This window comes from Nelumbo lutea, chromosome 1, assembly GCF_056320005.1.
Source record: "Nelumbo lutea isolate HS-2025 chromosome 1, American lotus-T2T, whole genome shotgun sequence".
NCBI classification, from domain to species: domain Eukaryota; kingdom Viridiplantae; phylum Streptophyta; class Magnoliopsida; order Proteales; family Nelumbonaceae; genus Nelumbo; species Nelumbo lutea.
This window is the reverse complement of record NC_142684.1, coordinates 61,791,591-61,809,825: the sequence shown is the minus strand read 5'-3', so window position 1 is coordinate 61,809,825 and position 18,235 is coordinate 61,791,591. Positions and strand designations below refer to the sequence as shown.

At 36.5% G+C, this 18,235-nt stretch overlaps 1 protein-coding gene across 1 annotated transcript; it reads right to left on the bottom strand.

Moving 5' to 3' along the window:
• Positions 1-587: 587 nt before the first annotated feature.
• Positions 588-4,296, bottom strand: LOC148874844 (transmembrane protein C9orf5 protein). Its single transcript, XM_088963791.1, has 2 exons — positions 2,055-4,296; positions 588-1,129 (listed from the first exon to the last, which is right to left on the bottom strand). The coding sequence occupies exons 1-2, from the start codon at positions 3,930-3,932 to the stop codon at positions 1,031-1,033; spliced, it is 1,977 nt and encodes a 658-aa protein (XP_088819917.1). The 5' UTR covers positions 3,933-4,296; the 3' UTR covers positions 588-1,030.
• Between the last annotated feature and the right edge of the window lie 13,939 nt (positions 4,297-18,235).

The following is an 18,235-nucleotide window of genomic DNA, read 5'->3' as shown; positions in this document are numbered from 1 at the left end:
TATATTATATATATATATTTATAAAAGACATGTCCATAAATCCTACTTTTTGGACTCCTGGACACGTGTCAGATCCTAATTTCTATGTCCTAGTCCATGCTATACAGGTTTGCTGCGTCAAGAAGAGGAAGCCATCTAGTCCGGATGGAATTCCCATTCCCAATGGGACCTGAGTATACAAGCAACTTAGCCCCTGCAGAAATTACCAAAATTAGTGCCCATTTGGGAGGGCTTCCATGCTGTGAGTTTTGGCTTTGCAAGGTGGGACCCACCTGGAAAGCCTATAAGCAGTTTTTGGAAAAAATTTGGAAGCCAAATCTTGGTCATTTTACAACCATTTACACGGCTCTCACTGGACAAGCCTCGTTCAGTAGCTTCTTCAAAGCAGCTGAACCAAAATTAACCCCTCCCAAATAGGCCCTTAAGCTCAATATTATTTCTTAAAGGCAGATCAAGAGGGATGCGCTGCATTTCTTCTAGAATAGGAAGAAGCCACCACATTCTAACTACTAATGATCTCATCAACACTAAAATCTGGATTTTAGGTCTATCTATGATTTTTCTAGGTTATCAAATAAGGCAGAAGATGGAACAAACTCACAAAAATATCACCATCTTTATTTCAACATGCTGTCACTTGTTACAATTTCCACCAAACATGAGACCATTTAGATGCTTACATAAATTAATTCAAGGAAAAATATACAGTTCCCATCTAAAGAAAAACAAGATCAATTACAATTAACAATAAGATAGAGTATCTATAGATATGACCCATCATTAACAGGGAAAAAACATTCTGATGAGTGATCTAAAACAGATTACTATAATTGACAAAAAATGAATAAATACACCAGAGAGGTACAGAAAAGGGCGACCAGAAAATCTTCACAAAGAAACTACCCTGACTGAAACTGCTGATTCTGTATCAGCTCACACAAAAACCAATAGTCTTAACTCTTAATCTTCTTCACATCAATACAAAGAGGCAAGCTAGGAATGGGCACCAATACCATCTCATCCAGGATGGCTATTCAGCACTTTCCTTTGGTTCAGCTAGAACGAACTCTGCATACAAATCCTTCAAAGCAATTACAACTGTTGTTATCAGTGGGCCCATTATTGCTCCCTGCAGAAGACCAGATGGAAAACCAAAAATCAATCAGACAAATAGATCAAAGTATACTACCAATAACTTTTTTTATCAAAGTCAAAATCAAATTGAGCATTCCATAATTCATCCACAGATGGTGTAAGAGACACTGTCAGCTGTATGACAAAAACTGACAACGATAGTGCAAAAAAGGCTTCGATCACGGTTGGTACATAAAGGCCATTACCCAATGTTGGTCCCAGCTATCTTATATCTTGGGAGAGGTAGACTGGATAAGGTCCTAACCTTTGCAATTTCTTTTATTTCTGCTCTCCGACTTGAACCTGTATCCTCACACTTATCAGCATGAGATTTTACCATTACACCAACTAATGGCCCCTTTTATTCATGGTTGGTATATACTTGAGAAAAATCCCCTCACAACTAATGATGAATCTAAGCCAATTTTTTTTATTATAGAACCTTTACCAAGGATTGATGTCATCTATCATGTCATGACAATGTAAATGGTGGTTTGGTCCCAATGCTTGGTAAATTGCATCTTTCAGGCTAATTTATGTTTATGCTATTAGTAAAAAGAGCATAGCATTCTAAGCAGACCAAACGGCTTAAAACCCCTTCTTTTGTTAATTGGTGGCTTAACACCCTCCTTTTATTACTGAGAAGAATTTGGGGTTTCTGAACCCAAGTCCACTGTAGCAACAGCCCATTTACCTGATCTGCTTAGGAAGAGCAAATTTCTGATGCAATACGTGAGACACTGTTTACAATCCTAAAAGCCATTTTAGAAATACTCAAGCGCTTCCATATCCATGTAGTTTTTAGAAAGGAATGTTCTGTTATATGAACAAAGATTATCTCAAAGAAGCATATGGAAAACATATTACAAGAAAAAAATCATGAAATGTGGAAAGGAAGCAATAGGAAGAATAAAAATTACCTCTAATGCAGATGGGAACAATGCCATTCCACCAATGATACTGAGGCCAGTAAGGTACGCACTATGGCCAGGTATATCCTCTTGTATTTCGGATGTTCCATAATCCATGAGGGCAAGATGAATTGTGCACAAATTAATAGCCAATAAGTACCTTCCTTCCATTATCAATTGGACAGCTGCTGGAATCGTTGAAAGCCAAGGTGGCAATATTGGCAACAGAGAACTAATGAACGCAAGGACAGTTGACATGTAAACAAAATGTATGGAGTAGAACCTAAACAAAAGCCATGTTAGGCATCCCTGAAAGAAAGCTATCTCTGCTGTTGCTAAAAGAACACCTGAAATGGCACGATTAAGGACTTCCACACATCGGATCCTGGTTGGTTTTGAGACTGGAATCATGGCCATCACTTGCTCTGTAACCCCACCAGACTCTGACGTGATGAGATAATATAGTACCCAAAAGAAAACCATGGACTGAGAGATGAAGTTCAGAAGACCTGCTGCCCCAGAGATGATAGATTGACCAACAGAGAACATGAGGCTTGCACTCCCGCCCACAAGGGATTTACTACTATCAAGGACACGTTTATACACGCCAATCCCTTGAATAGCAAAGCCTTTCGCCTTCTCAAACAAATCCTCCCTGGTAATCACCAATTCTCTGAAAATAGCATCAAGTTCTGAATAAATCTGACCCCATTCCCTTTGGCTAACACATTTTCTAAGAGTGATAAGTTTTTCAGTATAAGGAGATGGGTTCATCAAAGCCGTTGAAGACTCCAAAGGACCAACCGGCGGTGTTACAACGAAGTGTTTAATCCCAGATACCAACTCGGTCATATTATACTGCACAGCCAAAGTATCAATCTGTTGAGACATGGCTTCGTAGAACTTGGCAGTGTACCTATCCATCATCCCTGGAACATCATTCTCATCCATCCATTTCTTGATGCCAATTCTCTCTGCATAATTACTCTGCTCTACATGTGATTTCAGCGAAATCACAGCATCCTTCCCCTCAATTCCAACTTTATAACAGAAGAAGATGCCGCCAACCAGAGAGCCCACAATCATCCCAACAATCAACCCAATCGCCACAATGGTTTGCAATCTTTTCAGAATCCCTCTCGTCAGGAACCCACTAATTCTACTCCGACGAAAGCTGCTGCTCCTCAGGGAAGAAACCGCAGACATTGTGGAATCAACATTACGAGACCTGAACGTGAACCCCAATCCAAGAAGCGCAAGAGACCCAAAAGCACCCAATTGCTCATACGCGATCACGAAGACCCCAAACGAAACAAGCCACCGAATCAACCTTGAAAACCCATGCCTCCGCTGCCTTGCAACGTCCGGTTTCTTCCGGCGGAGAACGAAGCGCACACAGGCACTCCGTATGTCAATAAGGGTACCCACGAAAACCCCAAAAACCGCCACTGGAACAGCTAAAACGGTCTCCGTGAGCCCCAATTTCAACGGCTCGGACCAAAACCCGACGAGGGCGTCTTGAATTCCTCTCAGAGGAACGGAAAGGAGGACCGCCCATTGAATGGGCCGAAGATATTCCTCGAGCAATTTGCAGAGGCCGTAGAGTAAAAAGATGGCGAAAGCCAGGCCAGCGTGAGCCATGGCGATGTAGAGTGCGAGACGCACCTGAGGATCACCAGACAGGGAATCCTGAGAAGATCCAACGGCTTGTCCATTAGACAATTGTGACGATGGAGGGGGGTTTTCCGGCGGCGGAGGGGGCTGCTTTTGAGGGATGGGATCGGGATCGGGTTTGCGGACGGAAGCAGATCGGAACATGTCTTGCCATGGGAGACTGGAGGAGTCGGCTTTGGACTTGCTGGGGTTAGAATAAGGGACGAGCTCCATTGAAGAAGCAGAGACTGACCCCTCACTCCAACCTGTATGTATGACCTTTCACAGACACAGACACAGACACAGAAAGAAATTGATTTCCGAGAGGGAAGAGGAAGAAGACTGTCACTTAACTGGCTCTGGTTGTGGCCGAGGATGAAATGGAAAATATGATAGTGTTGGGTTGTTGGGTTGTGATTTGTGTCAGAACGACTCTCTCGAAGGTCGAAGCCGAATATGATATATCCAACACTCATTGACGACGAAAATGGATTAATAATTTAATGGAGTAGGCTCGCCCTTTTTCTTACTCGCTCAGTCTCAGATTCTTCTTTTCTCACTCGCACTCAGAGTGAAGTATGAACTATGAACTATGAAATATGTTCACCTTTAAATTTTAATAATAACAATAAAATTTTTGGGTAAAATATACAACTTTGTACTTTGAAGTTAGTAATATTTTGCTCCTTCAACTTTCATTTGTGACAAAAGATCCCCTTCAACTGTCAGATTTCAATACTTTGCCGCCCCTCATGTTGGAGGATTATTTATTACAACACACCTATAGTTTCACGGATTTATTTAAACCTATTTTATAGTTTTTATTTTATTGTATTATAGTTTATAACTTATTTACTTAATCAGCCTTTCTTTATAATTGTTTATTTTGTCATGTCCATAATTTTTTTTAAAATATTCTTATCATTTTTTCGTACAAAAAAACAAAATTGACCAAATAGAACCAAATAGAGTGGTTGCTCGTGTCTTACCAAGAACAAAATGATATTTTTTTATTTTATTTGCTTTTGGTTAAATTTATTCAAATGGGCATTAGGTCAAAATTATCATTTTCCATTATCTTCTAATGGAAGGTCGATTAGGTAAATCGATTACAAACTATTGGGGTGTTTTACTAAAACACAAACTATAAGTTAGGTTTTAGTAAATCCATGAAATTATAGGGCGTGCTTTAATAAATGACCCTTAATTGGATTAATTGAAAATATTAATTTACTAAAATGTCCTTTCAAAATTAGTATGGGCAAAAGGATATTATTTAAAAATGTGGAAAATGGGTAGGGAAAATCTACCAATTTCACCTTCATTGATAATGTATTGATGATTAATTATGTAAGGATGGCAATTTCTCTCATTCCCATCATGTATATGGCCTTGGTGGGGACTGGGGATGGGGAGTGAAATATTATATATATTACTTATGGTGTTGATTATATTATATCAAAATATTTTTATATTTTAAAAATTCTCCCTTATTTTAAATAAATCTATTTTCTAAACATAGTTTTCATTTAAAATTTTCAGGGATTCGAGCCCTGATGAGAAACGCATCTCCAACGGAGATCGAGGTCAATTAATGACATAACAATTAAATGAAAACCTTTTCTTAAGTTAAATACTAACAAAGAGGGCAAAGTGTTAGAATCTGTTATTATTTGAAAAGCTGTTACCCAATCAACGGCCAAATTCAATATCCATCTCAGAATCTGTTATTATTTGAAAAGCTGTTACCCAAAAAAAAATAAAAAGAAAAAGAATGTTATTATTTATTTTTTTGTTCGTCTCTGTTCAAATTTGGACACGCGCACGAAGAAGGGAGTCTGAACTTACCACGATCAATGAACATGGCTATTCGAATTCGATCCTTGCAAATTATTTTAAAACGTTTTAATATTTTATATTTTTGTGTGTATAAAAATAATTATTATTTTATCATATTTATTAGTTTTTATATTTTTTTTTGTAGATTTTATATTAATTATTAAAAGTATTTAACAGAGATGACATAATTTATTTTGAAATAAAACAAATATTTATAGAATTTATCAGTGATGATTAATTTAAATATAAGATTTAATGAGAGAGAATAAGAATTAATGACTTAATAGAAAAAATTGAATAAGGTAAAATTAATTCAAATTATATTTTCGATTGAGGGACCAAATTAATTCTGTGGGCATTTATTAAAGAGACGTTTATCTGCTTTAAACGTTTTTCCCTTTTACTGTTTGGTTGGACATTTTATGGATATTTCAAGAAACAACCCATAAAGGCACTTTCCACCTCAGCAAAGATAAACAGCAACTCATCTTTTGCTGCTTGGAGGGCGTTTCATGAAATGGCCACATAGATGATTCGGTGTAGCATCTTTCCTTGATATTTAGATGTCATTGAAACAATCCAATGGTCCAAACTACACTTCCTTGCATGGTTTGAGATCTAACGGTTGATTTTGCTTGGAAATGACATCCAACGGTCAAAATAACTGATGTATAGGGGATGCATGTGTGTGTGGCCTTATTTCTTACATTAAAGCCCATCGATCTAAGGCATTTGCACTTTACTAATCAATCTAAGGCATTCCTCTTGCACTAAAGTTATCAAACATTTACTACACGTTTTAAATCCTGATGAGGTCAACACTTAGAAAATTTTACCTGTCCCTTAAAATAAAAATACCCATGCAGTGGATTTCTTAGAACCGTGTAATATAAGTGAACAAACGCTAGCCCATCCAATTGAACCTTCTTCCCATCATCATCCTTCCGCCATTTGCACAATTTGAGTTGAAAATCTTCCTAACTTTCTAGGTTGGACCTCATCAGGATGCAGCTTGCCTCTTTCTCATGGGCCCTCTACCACCTCTACAAATCGATACAAAACTACTAATTGATACAGAAAAAAAAAAAAAAAAACAAAAAGGGTTTCTTCTTGTAACGTTTGTGTCCATTATGAATTCATAATTACTAGTTTTTGTAATGATTATAATAATGGCAAATTATGTGTAAATGGTATTTCCAACTTATAAGTCCCTTTGGGTTAACAAATTTTGGGCACTATCATAATTGGGGGTAAGGGGGCTCTATAATGTGAATGAAAAATTGAGTGGCATATTCTCATTCACACCACACATTTGTGGGGACTCACCATGCCATAACAAAAAAGTTGTTATAAACTAACTACTATAGACAAAATGAGTAGACTGAACTACACCACACCCATAGGCATTCTAGGTGTGGTGTAGATCAATCCGCATTATGTGTTTTGATTCTATGCATCTTGCTCATAACAAGTGAGATGATCTACACTATTGATCAAGAATAAAACTAGGAAGAATGATGGTTCAGCTCAAGGTCAGAATTTTTAGGCCCAAAGTACAGTTGGGGTGGGTGCCAACTCAGAATTAATGCCAATTCACGGGCGGGTATTGGTGTATAGAGTGGGGGTTTTTGACATTCAAAATGTCAAAAAGTCTACAGTGGAATTAAGAAATTTGCATTGGGCCTGTCCGTACTTTTCGAAAAAATTTATTTTGTGTTTTCTAAGCAAAATAAATAATTTAAAAAATATAATTTCACCATGACTAAAACAAAATAATATTAGTTATCTATAAAATAAATAATAATAGTAGTAATAATAATAATAATAATAATAACAATTATTATTATAAAAACTTAAAAGTGTTAATTTTAAAGTTACCTAATAAAAATTAAACTAATAAAAAATTATATAGTTTTAAGAAAAATATGATAATAATATAAATGGTGTTGGTTATTTATAAGATAAATAATTAATAAAAATCAATGGTGAATTAATAAAAATAAAAATTTCAAAATTAAAAGCCTTGATTTTAAAACTAATTAATAAAAGTCAAAGTAATAACAAAATATATAAAATTAATATTATAAGATAAATAACATTGATTAGCTACAAAATTAACAATAATTATAAAAATTAATGTCTTATATTTTAAATATAATTAATAAAATTAAAGTAATATAATAATATGCAAAATTAATTGTTTTTTTAACCCCAAAATGTACTCCTAGTGGAGGGGTGGCCACCGCAAATTTATTAGCATGCAAGAAATACCCCAAAGGGGGGACGTAAAGGCCTTACCCCTCGAAATATATACAATAGAAACCCAACTCATATATAACATCAATTGTCCGAGAAACCTAAAATCAATGAATTCTTAGAAAAGGAAGCCCAAGACCATCTACATTAACAAAATTCTGAACGTGGGAAGGAAGATTCTCTTTGCAATCATAAACATTTATCTATGAAGCTAAACATCCTATCTTTGCAAGAGCATCCACTAGTTGATTAGCTTCTCTGTAGATGTGTACACAAAAGAATTTCAAACTATTTCTAATCTCCTATACCTGTATAAACCAATACCAAAGCTTCCAAGGGGTTGTACGAACTCCCAAAGCAACTGCAATGTGCAGACCATCCAGCAGTGCTAGTGCTTCTACAACCAAATTAGTCTCAAGGCCATAGGTGTTAGAGAAAGCACAAACAAATCCATTCCCTTCATTTCTAATAATACCACCTCCCCCACAAGGGCCGGGATTACCTCTAGAAGCCCTCAACATTGAGTTTCATGTAGCCTTTCGGTGCAGCCATTAGTGAACCACTTTAACATTCCTTTCTCTGATCAGTTGGATTCTTAACCCAAATCCTTGCAAAGAGATCTATCAGTTGTAGTTCACCTTATTTATCAAATTCAGCAAGGGGGAAACCTCATGTAACCATCTCACCACCACCCAAATCACCATTTTAGAGCATCTGAACTTGTTTTCCATCTTGTGCCTATATCTCCCAAACAGCAAAGCACACTATCTACCCTACCACAACAGCCCATTGGTTCCTATATTATGTTGCTAAAAACCAGCAAGAAAGAAGTTCCTTAATACCCTCATTTTCCCTGAAATGTAACCTTAAGAGTCTACTGAAAGAGAGCCACACTTTCCGAGCTAGACAACCACACACCAATACATGATTAGCATCCTCCTCCAAAGGATGACAACAACAAACACATCTAGATACCAAGGGAATTCCCAACTCTTTGATATCCGCCTCCACACCCACCTTACTGACCATAATTTTTCAAATGAAGAAACTCACCTTGGTTGGCCCTAGAGCATTCCTTACCACCTTATACCAGTCCACTGATTGATGATCAGCCCTGTAAAAGGACCAAGTTAAATGTAAGGAGAAATTTCCCTTCAAATCAGCTATCCATATAATTTTGTCTTGGCGGTTTGAGAGCCTAACACCTGACCCCTGAATCCTATTTAGAAAATCCTCCTCTAGAAAGTCTTGAACCTAGTCCAGGTGCCAAACCCCTTCTTCATCTAGGGCATCACAAACCAGCATCTGAAAATTTAGCCCTTCTTGTTGAGTTACTTTATCAATCAAAGGGCCACCGTTGATCCACCTGTTAAACCAAAAACTGATTGTCCCTCTATCCACCATCCACCTCGAAAGTTGAACCAAATCATCTCTTTGCTCCTAATTAACTTTCCAAGTCCGAGATGTGTAGCAAGGGTAACCAGCTGTATAAAAATGCTCATGTATCAAAACCTTGGCTCTAAAGAAATCAATCCATAAGGAGTTATGAAAAAGTACCTACCACAAAGCCTTCAGCCGAAGAGCTTTATGAACATCATGTAATCTTTTTATTTGAAGCCCCCCTTCATTGAATGGTCAAACTATTTTCTCCCAGGCCACCCAATGATGTTGATTTGTCGAATCAGTCTTGGCCCACAAGAAGCTTTTCATCAGCTGTTCAAGTCGCCTAATAATACGCTTCAGAATTGCCACTACTGACATCAAATAGATTGGAATATTGTTTAAAACATGTTGGAGTAACACAACCTTACCTCCCGCTGAAAGCATTTTACCCTTCCAACTAGAAATTTTGGCCACTACTTTTTGCACCACATCATCAAAATCTATTGCTTTTAGCATTTTACCCAAGGTAAGTGAAACGTAGCCTCCTATGAATGAAACTTGTAGATGAACTAATAATTTAGATTCTATTGTGATTGGCTCTTGCAGAAGTGAAGAAGCAACTCTTTGCCTTTTTCACCAACTGACCCGAACACTTCTCATATCTTCAAATTACTTCCATGAATTTCTCCAACACTCTCTTGGATCCCCAAGTGAAAATAATCATGTCATCAGCATAGAGACTATGGGTGATTACTAGACAGCCCCTATGAGTAGCAAAAACTCCCATCGGGTAATTCGCCATTCCAAAGGACAAAAGGAACCTGTAAGTCCTCCATTCCAAAGGACTAAAAACCAACAATTATTAACCATTTTTTCACCAATTAAGACGATCATAAACTTTTGCCATGTAAAGTTTCAACACTACATTACTACCTGCCACCTTCCTATCAATATCATTTACAAGTTCCTGCACCAAGGCCACACTATTCATGATGTTCCTTCCTTGTACAAAAGCACCCTGTTCTTATGATATCAGCCTAGGTAAAATGCCTGCCAACCTCTTAGTAACCACCTTTGCAATAATTTTATAACAAAAATTACCTAAGCTTATGGGACAAAAGTGAGCAAAGCCTTCAGGAACTTTACATTTCGAAATGAGAGTAACAAAAGAAGAAATGTAACTCACCTGAAGTTGGCCACCATTAAAGAAGTATTGTACAACCTTTACCACATCCACGCCAATGATATCCCAACAAGAGATAAAAAAATATCCCATAAACCCATCTGGCCATGATGCACTATCATCGTCCATGGATAGAACCACATCATGAATTTCAACCTCTGAAGGAATAACCATTAAGTCATCATTTTCCTCTTGACTTAGCACACATGAAGTAACCTCCAATAGTTCATCATCACGCTCTACTCCTTCCTCTATAAGGATATTGAAGAAATTATTCATCGCACTTGTCTTTATTACTCCATCCTCCTATCGAGTCCTTAATTCTACAAATTTTGCTTCTCATTCTATTAATCTTCACAGAAAGGTGAAAGAATTTAGAGTTTCGATCCCCTTCCTTTAGCCATTTGACTCTAGCTTTCTGACACCAGAAAATTTCCTCAAGCCTATGAACCCATGAAATTTTTTCCATTCTTCCCTAAGTTCAATGAGACTGACGGCTGAGTTCACTTGTAGATGATTCAATTCCGTGCATTACACCCTGTCCTTTGCCTCTTTAACAACCTGATGAATATTCCCAAAAACCTCATAATTCCATTGTTTCAATTTACCTTGCAACTTATGTAATTTGATAAATAAATTCATAAGTCAATTTGCATGAACACTTTCACTTCAGCAGTCCCTAACTTCATTGTAAAATGAATCATGGGATAACCACATCTGCTGAAAACGAAAAGCTTTAGGACCTATCTACCACTCTTCTTCAACTAAGAAAACCAAGGGATCACTGAACAAGTTCGATTCAAATGCCTAACAGGTTTCAAGGGAAAACATTTTGCCCATCTAGGATTCACCAAAACCCAATCTAGACGAGCCCAAACACAGTCCAATCCTTCCCTATTATTATACCAAGTAAACCGGCTTCCAAAGAAACCCATGTCCACTAAACCAACATCATTAATCAAGTCAACAAAATCATCCATAGCAAAAACATCTGGACTTCTCCCTCCAACCTTTTCAGCTCTACAATTGATCACATTAAAGTCACTAACAATTAACCAAGGTTCCAAAACCCAAGAAGCCAAATTCTGGATTCCCTCCCACAACATTGTTCATTCCAAATGGTCACATTTAGCATAGACCACAGAAATAATAAAAGCATCACCGGAAGGAGTGGCAACTCTCACAATTAAAATCTGATCACAATCCTCTATCAACTATACAAAGAAAACACTATTCCAAAACAAAACAATTTTGCTACTAACATTAACAATAAAACCATTAATATTTAGTCTCCTAGCAATTAAAGATAGTCTATCATCTCCAATCATGGGTTCAGCCACAACAACAATGCCCAGTTTATGTAACTTGCAGAGTTTTTTTTTTAATTGTTTAATGGAGGGATCATTAGCAATCCCTTAAATGTTCCAAAAAATCCCATTCATTGAGAACAACTAGAGGTGGACTTACCTTGGCATGTCCGTGGTCTGGTTACTGGCCTATTTTCACTCGGTATGTACTTCTTTCTAGGCCTTTTCTTTCGAACCACATGTGTCCACTTCGCCTCTACTTCCTCACTAGAATCATCCTCTAAGAGGGCACAAGATGGACCTTCCATTCTTTTAGTAATTTTTTTGAGAAACTCCTCATCAAATTTGGTTGTTTTGTTGTGTCCCCAGCGTTTCATCCTCTCTTCTAAATCTAGTTTGGAATTTTGCAAATCCTTCACACTCAACAACCTTTCTAGCTCCTAGGAAGAAAGAGGATAGGTAGTCTCCAACAGATATGGCCTAACTGGCTTCAAAATGATGCCATCTTTTGAGGCATAGGATTTGCGCACCCCAACTGCGAGATTCTCATCTAAGCCACTGATTTCAAGGTATTGAGCCTGAGATTCATCCGAATTTGGAATTTCTATCAAAATCCTCTCCTCTATAGTCACAGTGACCCTTTGTACCTCCTAGTAGATCTACTTCACCGTTTGCATCCTTCTAGGAGCGAGTACGAGTTCCATTGGCTCCAAAACCAATCTAGTATTCGCTACCTTAGGGCCTTTCCTCTCTACTTTAAAAGCTTTCTTAAGTTTCAGCTTACAATCACCCTCATTGTGTCCATGTTTGAAGCAAAACATACAATACTTGGGAAGATTTTCATAAACAATTTTTTGCCAAAACCCTTCTTTCCTTAGTCCAACCCATACTCGACTAGGATTCTCCTTCAACAAATCCACCTCCACAAAATCCCTAGCCACCGTAGTTCTTGTCAAATGAGCGATGGCCAAATCCACCTTAAGAACTCTCCCTGTTACTTGCGCAATTGATTGCAAGTACTTGTCATTGTATAGATTGATTGGTAGCTTAGGCAAAGAAATCCATAGCAGCACCACTGATGGTTCCCACCCTAACTCCAACCCCGACGTCCATTTTAGAAATTTGAGCAAGAAATCTTTTACAAAAACCACCTCTCGTAGACAAACCATAAGGTATTCCCCTTTATCTTCAAACTTGAGAAACACATATCTTGGGTCCTGTGCAGTAACAACAGAGCTCCTTGTATCCTAAAAGTTTCAACCAGAAACTCTATGATTTCATCAAGGGAAGGTTGCCCATAGGAGCATTTTCCTACCAAAGCGAATTGATGGGAGGATAGGGATTTCTTGAACTCCTCTTCTGAAAATAGAACTGCAGGTTCCCCCCATTTAATGGAAGGCACCTTCAAAGGAATATCCACCACCGACATATCAAGCACAGCCGGGAAGGGGTTCGTAGAGGAAGCATCATTGATGCAAAGGAAGGGAAACCACAAGGTTCCCCAAGCGGCTCCCCCATTGTTTTTTTTTCCATCCTTTGTCTATTTCTCCAAAATCAGGATACAAAATTAATTAACTATAACTAAAGATGATAAAAAAACTATCTTCCATTATTAATTAATTATTAGTACTTGATTAATAATTTGGTAAAAAATTAATAAAAGCCTATAGGACTACACTGATAAAAGTAGGACACATGCAAGTTCACAAGTCTAATATCAATAGATTTTTTAAATATCATTACTTTGTGTAAGTATATGTAAATCTGCATCACGGGGATTGCAATGAAGATCACATTCATGTAGAGGTGAACACAATAGAATCTATTATCAACATTATATTAGTCGACAAAGGCATTGTGAAATCTTAATCGCAAAAGTCTATGATGACTTAAAGTCGCACAAGAATGACAGTCGCACCTACGATGTTTTGTATAAATCGCTCATGGCTACACATGCCTGACAACAGAACATGCCACGTGGATAGCCACAATTGTCCACTGTTACATTAAATCCCGTCACCATGTAAGATACATTTTCTCCACCACGTGGTTGTGAGTAAGCACAATGGGGCTATAGTCAGAAATGTACCAACATGAGAATCCTAAGGGATAGGAAACCCCCAATCCTAAAAGATCCTCATTGGACATGTGGAAAAAACCCGATAGGGATTACTCATTAGGCATCTAGTGAATCATGAAAATGGAGACTCGAAGGTTGTACAAGATCCACCTCAAGAGCACTAAAAGGGTCATTGCTTTCTTTCCTGCCTCCCTTGCCCATTACATTGCATCCTTCCAATTGAAACTCCTCTCCTACACAAACCCCAGGTCATCCTTTGTCTTTCAAGGAGAGGGAGACCGACTTCTCTTGCCTTACCACCTTGCTTACACTTTGGTTCCCTATCAATAATCCATATTGAGTATGTGAAAAGCACGACTACAAAATGGAAACATAACTATGATTGAAACATAAATATTAAAGTTACTGAAGCAAGAGATATTAAGAGAGTGATGTAGAGTATATTGCATCCACATCATGCTAATAGGGCAATGTTTATTTTATGTAAATGAATGTACCTTCAAGACATGATGATCCACATGTTGATGATGAGGTGTATGATTTATGCATGACACTTGTGTGTCATGCTTAGTAAATTTATCTACCCAAAAAAATGAATTGATGTGGTTCTCCCTTTTTTAGTAACGAAAAAAATCATTGACCATAATTGGCATTAGTTCTTGTCATAACTAATTCAATGGGCCCTCTACCCTCTTCCACATGACCAACCATTTCTGTATCAACTTAATAATACAAAACCAAGTGTTGGATACATATAATGAAAGAAAAATACTACCATTTCATAAGTTTATAGTATTACAAACATGTTTAATAAAGTAAAACATGAAGTCAATCGCACTATAACATAAAGTCAAACATAAAATTTATGTGACTGATATTGCAATATAAAGTTAAACATCAAATTCATGCAACTAATACTACTCCCACATTTGATCTTCTATATTATCTCTGAGATTAGTTGTTTCTATGTCTATATGATTATCATTATTCTTTAAGTCATCCTCATGACATTCTGCTCCATCCCTTGTCATATTCTCCATTGACCATCGTTTAATATCTATCATGAATGGCTTCTCTCATGATAAAGTTATAGGTGATGAACATGCCATCACAATGCAATGTTGCATTTGTATATCAAACACTCTTCAAGGATGAATATTTGTAATTGAATATTTCCTTTTTGGATTGAAACCTTTGGTGTTTTTTAAAATCATTTAAGTGATACTTTTCTCCAATAGGAGTGGATTTAAGCTGAGACTAGCCAAATATTTGGTTATTTGAGCTTGGCTCACCAAAAAACTATAAGACTCCAACTCAAACTAGAGACTTGAGCTCAAATTCAGATCAACTTAAAACTTTGTAAGTTCATGCTTGACTTGTCTCGATCTCGATTGTGAGCTAAGATTCCTATAAAAATAAAAAATTATTTTTATTTTACATATAAAAATAAGAATTATAAAAACTAGTTATTATTATACATATAAAAATAATAATATTATATATATATATATATATATATATATATATATATATATTTAGATCGAGCCAAATCGAGCTTTTTATGAATTGAGCTTGTAAAAAGCTCAATTTGTGTCCACCCTTACTCTCCAACATAAGATGTTGTATATCTAGCTCATTGGGAAATCCAAAATCTATAACATAGTACTTTCTTACATATAATCAAAGATAAACATATGCCTTAGTTTGGATTTAAACTTGCTTCTAACCAAATGAACAAATTGCATAATATTACCTATAGGAGGATGGAAGAATTCTAGGTAGGAATGAGACACAAATTTTATAGACACTCTAAAGTCATTAATGACTCCTTCCTAATCCACATAAACAAAAGTAAACTACATATCAAATAAACACATTGTCAACACATTCATGATGTGTTGTTACTTTTATTCCTTTACGTGGGATTTACTCTTCTTAAAGAACCCACGGATTTATATGGATATCGCCAATTGCACATATATAATCTTATTTGGGCGTACACATTGTCAATGCATGGATATCATAATGAATATATAGATTTGTTTAAAGACATTGATGAAATACTTACCATATTTCTATGAATGTCTAATACGTAGATGCATCTCTTAAAATGGCGGTGGACAAAATCAATTCTCTTCCAAACCTACATAGATCCTTGCAAGTTCTCATAGAACAAACACTAACGGTGTTCTTTGAATGTTGGAACCTACAAACCATTAGATAAATTCGTTCATTATGGCCATCATACAAGTTTATTCTTAAATTGATCACAGGTGTATGACTTGTTGTGTCTCTTCTTGATGATCTCCACAATATATTTTCAACCTTTATTATTAAAAGTTGATGTTAGCTTGTTATGTGCTTTCACTTGCTCAACCATCAACTCTATAAATGCACTATCCTCAACCTCACTTCAGGTGGTTGATTCATTTATTATATTTATTAACATGTGTGGCTATCTATGTCTATAGAATAGGAATGTGTGTATAGTGAAACACAACCAAAGACATCACATCATCATAACAAAGGGAATGTTTGGTTCCGTTTACGTTTATTGAAAAAATGCTACCACCTTAATATCATCTTAGCATTTGGCGCAATAAATGTTTATTCATGCTGAAACCACTGTTTGGTATGAGTTTTTAATGAAAAAACGCTAAAAAACCTTTCCCCAACTTTTTTATCAACTTTCATTAAAAGAGTCGTTGGGGGAAGCAAGAATTTCTCGCTTCCCCAATGGCTGTGCATTTTATGAAACACACAGCTGATGTGCCACTTATGTGTCACATGACATGGCACACCAAAGTTTTGATCGGGTGTGATGCTGCCTGCAAATAAGCAATCAGAGGAGTGATGCTAGAGGACCAATTGGCGTCGTTCTTCATCGATAAGGTGACAGATCTATCCTTCTCTTTTTCGATTACGATTGTTAAAGGTTTCTTTCGATTTTGTTCTCTCTCTATTTTTTTCCAAAGTTCACTTGTGACAAATCTATCATTTTCTTCTTTGAGCCTGTGTTCTCAGTATTTTGAGTTAACGAAGGTGTATAAATTGGGTTTGAGAGTGTGTTCTCAGTTTTTTTATCCAAGGTTCTCTGTTCTTTGAGCCTGTGTTCTCAGTTCCACAACCATATACCCTGCAAATTCCAAATTCAATACAATAGCTTCCAATAGTTACATATCGTATAACTTCTCTACCATAAGTCATATGGGAGGAATGAAGCCATTGAATATCAAATTGATCAACTCATCCCTTTTGAAGTGTTCAAATCAAGTAGGCATCTTCTCTATGCAGAGCAGTTCAATTTCTCTACCTTAACGACAGTGATCTTCACCCTTTGCTCTTCATCATAAATTTCTTCTTTGATTTTGAGCCTAAAAAGATACTCATTGAATAGGCTATGATGGATAACCTCCCTAAACCTAACATCATCTTGCTCTTCATATTTCAACAAGTACAACTCCTTTGTTGAATAGCCTATGTCCTCTCCTGATTCCTGGAATGTTGTCACCCAGGTCAACCCTATATGGTCTTGCACTTGAGCTTGAAGAAGATACCTATAATCGCACTCCTCAAACTCTTGATTGCACTCATCACACTACCATCTTGCATTTCCTAATCTTGTTTGAGATGGACTGAGAAGCATACCCATTTTGACTTATTCTTAGTTGATTCCATTGTTATACTACAAATTACTCAATTTCCTTTCTCTATAGAACAACAATTCGGCTAATTTGAGTGGTTTACTTTAGCCATATACAATAGAATTTCAAAGATAAATTCTTCAAATTTTTGTGATTTTAGTTAGGTTGGGCTTATGGACCACCAAAGCCCAATTTTCAAAGCATAGAAGGGTAAAATGGCGGATGTAATAGTGCCCATGCATGTGAAGAACTGTTGAAACACTTAAAAAATCTATATACTATGAATAGATTAAAAAAATGAAGCTAGAAAATAGAAATATTCTAGCATTCAAAATAGGTGCATGTATGGTAAAGCTAGCACTGAATGGACAAACCCTTTCCAAGGAACAAGAGTAAAAGTCTTTAGAGTTCAAAAGGAATAACTTTAAGTTCTTAGAATATTTAATCTCTCAATAGTTTCACCAATCCCAGTTAAAGGTGAAAATAGGAAGATGTCTTTTTTATCAAGAAATAACACAAGTAAAATAGAAAATCATGGCCAGAAACTCAAAAAGGCAATAGATTCCCAAAAGAAAAAAAAAAAGTAGAAGCAAGGCTACCTCTACCAAACCAGTCTCTTAGATCATAGGCTTCAAGACAATCTAGATTTATGAAGAGCTGGGTGGCAAATATTGTTCCTATTGATTTACCACTGAAGTTATTCACCTTTGTAGCCTTAGCGGCTAAAACTGGGAAAACCCCAGATTCCATGTGGTATAAACTTGACAAGTTCTCTTTGTTGATAATGGTTAGTTTGTTTATAATGGGAATTTCATTTGCATTATAATGATTTTCATTCACCACTT